General features: G+C 40.6%; 1 protein-coding gene across 3 annotated transcripts in view; it reads right to left on the reverse strand.

The window, feature by feature from the left end:
• SEC24A (SEC24 homolog A, COPII coat complex component) overlaps positions 1-10,587 on the reverse strand; it is a 70,804-nt gene extending 60,217 nt beyond the window's left edge. Inside the window, exon 1 of one of the 3 annotated variants that reach the window (XM_019421964.2) lies at positions 9,660-10,587. In XM_019421964.2, coding sequence (XP_019277509.1) covers positions 9,660-9,756 — 97 coding nt within the window. In that variant the 5' untranslated portion in view covers positions 9,757-10,587. The remainder of the gene's footprint in view (positions 1-9,659) is intronic. The other 2 variants (XM_019421962.2, XM_019421963.2) reach the window with 2 other exon arrangements.

A 10,587-nucleotide genomic window follows, 5' to 3' on the forward strand; every position in this document is an offset into this window, starting at 1 on the left:
GATGTTCCAACATGTTCAAAATAAAAACAATCCAATCAATTTTGGCTTCAGTCAAACATAACCCATCACATTACTTAATGTTTTAACTTTGAACTGTACTGCTTTTGTAGATGTTTTTATTTTAATTTGTTTAGGTTTTACATTGCACTCCAGCTATTAACATATGAAATTTATGGCTAGTTTTGTGTTTGCATATACATTTTATAAAAAATAATTTAACATTTGGGCTACAAAGAAATGTTTAATACCTGTACATTACTTAAGTTTTAAAAAACTGAAGAAATAGAACTGATAGGATTTGACGTGGAACTGAATATGTGAACTGATGTGAACTGAAAAGGGGAAGCAATCAAGGTTAACTCTCCAGATTCTAACCTGAACAACTCCGTGGATGACAGTGCCATTCACTGGATAGAAGGAGAAGAAAAGAATTGGAGAAGGCAGAGAATAGCAAAAGGAAGAGGGGCTGGAAAATTAAACATACTTGCTGAGAATGCAAGCTGGTGCAGCCACTCTGGAAAACAATATGGAGGTTCCTCAAAAAATTAAAAATAGAAGTACCCTATGACCCAGCAATTGCACTACTAGGTATTTATCCAAGGGATACAGGTGTGCTGTTTCGAAGGGACACATGCACCCCAATGTTTATAGCAGCACTATCAACAATAGCCAAAGTATGGAAAGAACCCCAACTGTCCATTGATGGCTGAACGGATAAAGAAGATGTGGTATATCTATACAATGGGGTATTACTCGGCAATAAAAAGGAATGAAATCTTGCCATTTGCAACTACGTGAATGGAACTGGAGGGTATTATGCTAAGTGAAATTAGTCAGATAAAGACAAATATCAATGACTTCACTCATGAGCACTTTCAAAGACAAAACAAGTGAACACAAGGAAAGGGAAACAAAAATAATATAAAAACAGGGAGGGGGACAAAGCATAAGAGACTCTTAAATATGGAGAACAAACAGAGGGTTACTGGAGGGGGTTGGTATGGGGGATGGGCTAAATGGGTAAGGGGCATAATCCATGAAATCCATGAAATCATTGTTGCACTATATGCTAACTAATTTGGATATAAATTTTAAAAAAATAAAATTAAAAAAAATAATAAATAAATAAAAACATACTTTCAGTTGGTACCAAGAAATCCAAGCACAGAGGTACAACAGAAAGACAGCTATTTGCAGCCAAAGAGATGGGTTTCAGCTTATGATATAACTTTGGTAATCACTGGCATACGCATAACATTTGATACCATGGGAATTAATGATATCCAGAGAGTATATATAGAGTAAGGAAAGAAGAAACCCAGCCACAGAAATTATGTGAAATAATATTTGTTATTTTCTTGAAGACTTTAAGTTCATTTATTTACTTTTTTAGCATAATCTCTACACTGAACGTAGGGCTCAAACTCAAAACTCTGAGATCAAAAGTCACATGCTGTACTGAATCACCCAGGCACCCTTATTGTTATATATTTTTAAAAAGCAAGAAAGAAAAAGAAGAGAACCAGGTCAGAACCCTGAGGAACACCAACATTTAAGAAAGAGAAGAGGGGCACCTGAGTGGTTCAGGTGGTTAGGCATCTGACTCCTGATTTTAGCTCAGATCATGCTCTCATGGTTCTTGAGATGAGCCCCTCAACAACTCGCTGACAGCACGGAGCCTACTTTGCATTCTCTCTCCTCTCTGCCCCTCCCCACCCACATGTGTGCTTTCTCTCTCTCAAAATATGTAAACTTAAAAAATTAAAAAAAAAAAAGAGAGACCGAAGGAAAAGGCAATCAAAAAAGGTGGAAATATTGAGAATATTACTGTTAAAAAAGTAGCAAACAAACCAGAAGGGTCTGAAATGAAAACAAGTAGTGGTAAAGGTTATCAGTTGCTGCTTGAAAAATACAATGAGAATTGAAAAAACATTTTTTGTACTTAGTAACCAAAAAGTCCTTTGTGGCCTTGTTTAGGGTTGTTTTGGGATGCGTGTGGAAGTAGAAGCCAAATTCAGAGAGGGTAAACAGGCAAAGAACCAAACAAGAGATTAAAACAAAACCAGATGAGGGGCGCCTGGGTGGCTCAGTCGGTTAAGCGTCCAGCTTCAGCTCAGGTCATGATCTTGCAGTCCATGCGTTCGAGCCCCACGTCAGGCCCTGTGCTGACAGCTTGGAGCCTGAAGCCTGCTTCGGATTCTGTGTCTCCTCTCTCTGTCCCTCCCCCACTCAGGCTCTGTCTCTATCTCAAAAATAAATAAAAACATTAAAAAAAAAAGTACTCATCAAACAAAACTAAGAATAACATGGTATTTGTTCTTGTATCTCCCAGTATCTCCCTGCCCTGATTTTACCAGTTTTCTATCAGGACACTAAGTTTTGATAAGTGTAAAAACACTGTCAGTTACTTTTGGGGAAACTCTTCTCCATGATATCAAAAGTTCCATGGGGTGCCTGGGTGGCTCAGTTGGTTAAGCATCCAACTTCGGCTCAGGTTATGATCTCGCGGTCCGTGAGTTCGAGCCCCGTGTCGGGCTCTGTGGTGACAGATCAGAGCCTGAAGCCTGTTTCAGATTTTGTGTCTCCCTCTCTCTCTGTCCCTCCCCCACTCATGCTCTGTCTCTCTCACTCTCAAAAATGAATAAATGTTAAAAAAAAAAAAAAGAATAAAATAAAAGCAAATGACCACTTCTCAATTACCCAAACAGCAGCTTCAGAATCAAAGTAATCATAGGTCCCACCTTTATAAATTCCTAGTGTACTCAATGGGATCCCAGAATCTGCATTAGTAAAACTTCCATGTAGTCATGGTTCTCAGGTACTTCAGAATGAAACTTTATAAAGTTTAAAAACCACTGATTTGAAAAATTATTGATACATGATTATTCGTGAAATCTAGCATGCAAAAACTGAGATACTTCTGCATACTATCCCAATGAATGCTAAGCAAATTATGATTTTAAAAGTTTCTTCAAGAAAGCCTACTCAACAGTCACAAAAGCACACTGAATAAACTACCCCTTTCATGCAAATTTAATAGTAAGAGGAAGAGATGTAGTCCGGCATGGTTTCCCCTCAAATTTCAGGTAAGAAAAAGACTTACGATCTTTGTATTCTTAAGCAATTCATTCATTAATCCATTCAGTAAATACATATGGAGCTAATATTTACCAAGGACAGTTTATACTTTCCACCTATCATACATGAATCCAACTTAATGACCAATTCAAATTATTTCATGTAAGTATAAAAAAAAGAGAAAAGTAACCAAGTATTCAAAAATATCACATTTTAGTGGGGCCTGAATAGCTCAGTCAATTGAGCGTCCAACTCCTGATTTCAGCTCAGGTCATGATCCCAGGGTCGTGGAATTGAGCCTTGCCTTGGGCTCTGTACTGAGCATGGAGCCTTAAGATTCTCATTCTCTCTCCCTCTCTCTCTGTGTCCCGCTCCGGCACTCACTCTCACTTGCATCTCTAAAATTAAAAAAAAGAGGGGGTGTCTGAGTGGCTCAGTCGGTTAAGCGTCTGACTTTGGCTCAGGTCATGATCTCATGGTTTGTGGGTTCAAGCCCCGCATTGGGCTCTGTGCCGATAGCTTTGGATTCTGTGTCTCCCTCTCTCTCTGCCCCTCCCCCACTCACACTGTCTCTCTCTTGCTCTCTCTCTCTCAATGTTAAAAAAAAAAAATTTAAACAAAAAATAAAACTAAATTTTAAAAATCATTAAAAAAATCACATTTTAGATAGCAATACATTTCTTAAACCTTGAAAAGTTCCTTTTTTGTGTGTATGTGTTTTTTTTTTTTAGACTATATTTATCTATTTTGAGAAAGAGAGTGCACAAGCAGGGGGAGGAACAGAGAAAGAGGGAGAGAGAATCACAAGCAGTCTCGGCCCTGTTGGCACAGAGTTTGATGCAGGGCTTGAACTCACGAATAGTGATATCACGACCCGAGCCATAATCAAGAGTCAAATGCTTAACTAAATGAGCCACCCAGGTGTCCCAGGTGTATATGCTTTTAAATACAACAGGTTTGAAGGGAAAATTTTTTTGATTCATCACGTCACCCCACACATCAGAATATATTCTGATCACTTAAAGAGCTGACCAACTGAAACTACAAGTGCAACAAATGGATGCCATTGAATGAATACAACTTGTGGGTCAGTCACTAAAAATAAGGGCTTTAAGGAAACAATGGAAAGAGAAAAGCAAATGCAAGGAATTTAAGCGGAGGGAGGCTCAATTTCAGGATCTAGAAGACATTTATGAAATGTGATGCTGAAATAGTCAAAGAAATTGACTATATACTAACAAAAGGTAAGGGTCAGGTCATATATTAATTATAATCCAAAAGAAAATAAACTAGGTGGAAGGTTTAAAAAATATCAGCAAATACTTACTACAATTATATGCATCCACCTACACCAAGAAATACAAGAAAATGTTCTGATCCTTGATTGAGAATCTAATTCAAGATGCTAGGTCCTGGGATTCAGAGATAACAAACCAGATAAACTGAGTAACAGTAGTTAAATGAGACCTCCTAGGTTTGAAGCTAGGATCCACAATTTATTATCTGTGTGACTTTGAACTAGTTCCTTGCCCACTCATTACAGTTTCCTCGTCAGTACATAACAGTTCTTACTCCATAGGGCTGTTGTGAGGATTAAATGAGATGATGCAGATAATGCAACCTAGCACTGGGCATGGAGTAAGTAAACAATAAATGTTAATTCTTATGGTTACAATTGTCTTTCAGGAACTTCCAGTCCATCAGCAGAGAAAAACAAGAAGTTCAACACCTTAAGTTTTCATAGACATATACAAAGACTTTATGGAAGTCCAAAGTTACTGCCCCCCACTGAAAACATGAAAGGGCCACAACAATCATTGCTACAGACCACATACCAATTTTATTCATAGCATGGTTTAATCATGACTAAAGACTTCTTATATCAAGTACACAGGCATAAACATGGTTTACATCATAGTGAAACTAAAAAACATCTACATTTCCATCATGCCTACAATACAGATAGGAGCACAAGTCTTAGCATTTAAATTGATGACCAAACAATACCAGCCCCGCCCCAGCAAAATTCTATTATTTTAACTGCTAATGTTGTAAAAAAAAAAAAAAAAAAAATCCATGGAAAAATTCACCAGAAAAGGAGTTGGAATTAAGCTCTAATCTTATACTAAGTGAATACGGATTTAGTGACTTAAATTGCAAAATACCCAATTCTAAAACTTTCATTCAATAAAACTGGTTAATTTCTAATATGCTAGACACCATGTGGAGAGCTAGAGAAAGGATGATGTGCAAAAGCAGATAAATATCCTTGTTATCACAGGATTCACAGTCTAGCAGGCAGACAGATGTTATTTTATAAAATAACAATACAACAGGAAAATCTGGGTGGGACAGAGAAGGGCAAATATCCTTCTCACCTTTAATCTACATGGGAAAAAGTGATTATTACATAAATATTGCAACACATAAAATTAATAAAACTGCATAAAATTAATAAAACTTGCTTGCCTTAGCAAGCTGACCCAAATAGTCAATTAAACTAATTAAAAGTGGGAGTCAGGGGCGCCTAAGTGCATCGGTGAGTTAAGCGTTGGACTCTTGGTTTTGGCTCAGGTCATGATCTCACAGTTTGTGAGTTAGAGCCCCACATCCGGTTTCAAGCTGACAGTGCAGAGCCTGCTTGGGATTCTCTCCCCCATCTCTCTCCTCTTCCCCAGCTTGCACGCGTGCACACGCACTCTCTAAATAAATAAACAAACAAACTAAAAAAAAAGTGGGGGTGCCTGGGTGGCTCAGTCGGTTGAGCGTCCATGATCTCACAGTTCCTGAGTTCGAGCCCCACATAGGGCTTGCTGCTGTCAGCATGGAGCCTGCTTTAAATCCTGTCTACCTCCGTACCCCCCGCACCTCCCCAGCTAGTGCTGTCTCTCTCAAAAATAAACATTAAAAACAAAAAAAGTAGGAGTCATGAGGAGCACCTGTCTGCCTTAGTCCATGGAGCATGTAACCCTTGATCTCAGGGTTGCGAGTTCAAGCCTCACACTGGATACAGACATTACTTAAAAATATATATATATATTTTTTTTTTTTTTTAATTTTTTTAATGTTTATTTTTGAGAGACACAGAGACAGAGACAGAGACAAAGACAAAGACAGAGACAGAGACAGAGCATGGATGGAGGAGGGGCAGACAGACAGAGGGAGACACAGAATCTGAAGCAGGCTCCAGGCTCTGAGCTGTCAACATAGAGCCTGAAACAGGGCTCGAACCCACGAAATGCAAGCTCATGACCTGGACCAAAGTTGGACACTTAACCAACTGAGCCACCCAGGTACCCCCAAAAATATTATCTTAAAAAAAAAAAAAAGGTGGGAGGCATGATTTGCCTTTAGCCTTATTACATACTAATGAGATGAAGATATGCCAGTTCAAATAGTCTTACAGTTTCAGTGTCAATTTTTGCAAAGGAAATATGTGTACACAAATCTATACAGGCTCAAAAAACCTGTCTAGACAACCTTTAGATTGTAATGTCATGTAACAATCCACTACAGAAAAAAAATGTCTTGTGTGTGAGGAATTATGTAATATAATGACACCATAGGGGTGCCTGCATGGCTCAGTCAGTTAAGCATCTGACTCTTGATTTTGGCTCTTGATGGCACAGTTATGGGATCAAGCCCCAGGCAGGGCTCCATGCTGAGTGTGGGGCCTGCTTAAGATTCTCTCTCTCCCCCTGCCCCTCTCCCCCAAGTTTAATCTCTCTAAAATAAAAAATAATAATAATAATGGGGCACCTGGATGGCTCAGTTAAGCATCTGACTTCGGCTTAGGTCATGATCTCACAGCTCATGGGTTTGAGCCCCACACCAGGCTCTGTGCTGACAGATCAGCTTCAAGTTCTGTGTCTCAGTCTCTCTCTGCTCCTCCCCTACTAGCACTCTGTCACACTCTCTCTTTCAAAAATGAACACTTAAAAAAAAATTTAATAAAAAAATAATGACACTATAAAATATGATACGAAGTTACAGAAAAATGAAAAACTATTCAGTCTTTTGACTATCTAAAAAATATCTGAATATTCAACTGAACTGTAATATGTAATTTAAGAAAGCTACCTTAGGAGGTACAGGCTTTCATCTATGGAATAAGCTATGGTGATCAAAGGTACAGCATAGAAAATACAGTCAGTGGTGTTGTAATAGGGTTGTATGGTGAGAGATGGTAGCTATACTGGTGGTGAGAGCAGCCTGAGACATAGAAAAGTCCAATCAGAATGTTGCACACCTCAAACTAATGTAACATGTGTCAACCACGGTTTTAAAAAGTTACATTAAATCTAAAGCATAAAAATATTCAAAAGAGGGGCGCCTGGGTGGCTCAGTCGGTTGGGCGGCCGACTTCGGCTCAGGTCATGATCTCGCGGTCTGTGAGTTCGAGCCCCGCGACAGGCTCTGTGCTGACAGCTCTGAGCCTGGAGCCTGTTTCAGATTCTGTGTCTCCCTCTCTCTGACCCTCTCCCGTTCATGCTCTGTCTCTCTCTGTCTCAAAAAATAAATAAACGTTAAAAATATATATATATATTCAAAAGAATATTTAAGCACCAATAACTGCCTTGAAAGAGTTAACCAATAAAATTAGATTCCAGCACTGAACTTTTTTCTTTCACCTTCTAGAGAAAAGCCTTCTCCAATTCTCTATCACATCCCTACTGACTTTATTATTAGTGGGATGAACAAAGAAACCCAATACAGGCCATTAGCCACTTTACTAGATTAATTCTACAAAAAAATTTTAGAAATGGAGATTATAAAGGCTTTCGAAATTGTATCTTTAAAAAGTGTATGTATTTGCAGTCCTATGATTTCCTTTCCTAAGTGAATCCCTAATTGGTCCTGGGCAACCTGTGTACAGGGACTGTTTTCTTATTCTCTTTTATAGTCCCAAGGACAGAACTTAAGAGATGTGTAACAAATGTCCGTGGATAGGAATAAATCATCATAGTGACAACATCTTTTATACTACACATTGCAGTGGCTAAATTCCTTTAATGTTTCAAAATTATCACAATTACATATAAACTTACACGCATATTTGCAGGATTTGCCATTTAAAACTCATGTAAAATTGCAATTTATGGATTGTAAGAAAAAGCCACAGCCACAGGACATTTTGCTTAAGTTTTTTTTTTTTTACCTTAAAGTGAAAGTCTTAAAATGATTTCATCCCCACCGTAAATGTTACTAAGTAGCCTAGAATAAAACGTAGTTTACTTAATCTGTTACCACAAATATGAGAAAGAACAATTCATTCAATTTAACACCACTACAGTACTTATACTTATTCCTGCTTCTGCCTAAAAACCTGCCTACTCATAGACATTTTTAAAAGTCTTTTAGAGCCTTCTTTGTAAAGAAAACAGTAGTCTTCTCTAAACATAATGTAAATTAGCTAATATAATCACTGGCTATTTTCCAGAACTTCACAACAATCTTAGTTAACAATGAGCAATTTATTTTAGTTTTATTCTATTAGTTTTCTTTCCACAAGTCAAAGATTTATAAGTAAATCAGTAATTTGGCAAAATCAGATGTTGGCAAAAAAATCTTTCTTTCTCTACTATAATTATAGTAAGCTTAGCAAATCACAATGTAGGACAATGTAAAGAATCTCAGAAGAAGCATAAAACTATACAACTCTCACACCAAATGACAAATTGTAGTGCCACATTGTACGCTGTGGAAGGGAGGTTCAGAGGTGTATCTAACCACTTTTTTCAAGTGAGGTAAAGACCTCTGTAAATCAAACTAGAGATTTAATATTTCATTCCTCCAAAACTGGAAAACTGAACACGTGGCCTATGTACAATTTGGGTAAAATTTTGGAAGAGATGAGCAGGCCTTAAAAGAGGACTCCCAAGGGGTGCCTGGGTGGCTCAGTCGGTTAAGCGTCCGACTTTGGCTCAGGTCATGATCTCACGGTTGATGAGTTCGAACCCCATGTCAGGCTCTGTGCTGACAGCTCAGAGCCCGGAGCCTGCTTCGGATTCTGTGTCTCCTTCTCTCTCTGCCCCTCCCCTGATCATGCTCTCTCTTTCTGTCTCAAAAATAAATAAAAACATTAATAGAGAGAGAGACAGGAATCCCCAAAACACCATCATTCATTCATCTCCTCCAATTCCGCCTAAGACCCCCACCCCACTGTAGGCACTGCGGAATTGAAAAGAATCAGCCCCCTATCTCTGCTCTCTGGAAGACAGGGTGAAGTGGCATGGAGGAAGAAAGCACATAAACAGGCACTATGAGTCTTGTATGCGAGTTCTGAGGTATGCATCGAATCTGTATTTTTCACCTATGTATACGCAGGGTGTTACATACAGCAAGTGGTCATTAATTGTTCAGCGAACGAATGAATAAACATGAAACATCAACAAGAGCCCCGGGTTGCGGCTGCATATTCACCTCCGTCTCCTTGGCCTAGCCGCCCACCATCACCCGCTCATTCCCCCGGCCGGGAGGTTACCCTCTCCTCCGGTTGCCACAGGCAGCTGCAGTAACCAAAGGTCAGCTTGAACTCGGACCCAGGCTGCGCCAGCCGCCCGCCCCAGGGCTGTACTTACCGTTGGTGTAGAGAGACCCCGAGGCCGAGGCGGCCCCGTTCTGGGCCTGGAGGCCGGCTGGGGCGCCGCCGGAGATCGGTATCCCCGGCTGGGACATGACGACGGTGCGTATCGGGGTTGGAAGGGGCTGGTCGGGGTCTGCGACAGCGCCAAACCAAAGAGGTGAAAGACCACTTCTGGAAGGGGAGGGAAGGCGCTAACGACTCGACTGTAGCGAGGAGGAGAAAGGGCGGTGCATCAAGTGTTTAGGTACAGCACGGCATTCTTCCCAGCCCGCCAGCGGCCACGGCTTGGCCTGGGAGCTGAGGCTTGGGAGTCAGACCGGAGAAGCCGAGAACACCCGGCTGAAAGGCGGCAGCCTAACGAGAAGAGGCCCCGGCCGGAAGTGGCTGTCAGCCGGGAGCCGCGCAGGCGCAATAGGGACACGTGGCACTTCCGGCTCCGGGCTCGCAGTTGCTGCTGAAGTCGGTGCGCAGTCTTCTCCCCTCGGGGCTGCCCAGAAGCCACCTGACAGCTCCGGGTGTCCCAGTCCGAAGTACCGTGCTAGACTTCGCCAGCCACGTCACTGAGTCTCACCGTCGGCCGGAAGTGGCGTGTGTCACCTCTACGGAAATCCCCGCCGTGGTAAACGTCATCTCGCCCGCAGTGCCGGGATCTGAGAGCAGTCAGGGCTTCAGTAGCTGCTTTCCAGGGGTAGGACTGACACTGCCTCTCCTCTTGCTTTTGTGAAAATTACCAGAGACGACAGACGTCAAAGTCCTCTGTTGAGACAATACCTCTGGTAGCCGAACCGACTAATATTCATTGCAGTATTTCATTTCACATTTCATCATCATATTACAGGTGTAAATTTAAAGGAGTGTTTTTTTCTTAAGGGAGTAGCTAATTATGTACGTGTGTTAAAAATGTAATCAAATCGGTAGCAGGG

This window comes from Panthera pardus, unplaced genomic scaffold (assembly GCF_024362965.1).
Source record: "Panthera pardus isolate Hobbes unplaced genomic scaffold, ASM2436296v1 HiC_scaffold_2, whole genome shotgun sequence".
NCBI lineage: Eukaryota > Metazoa > Chordata > Mammalia > Carnivora > Felidae > Panthera > Panthera pardus.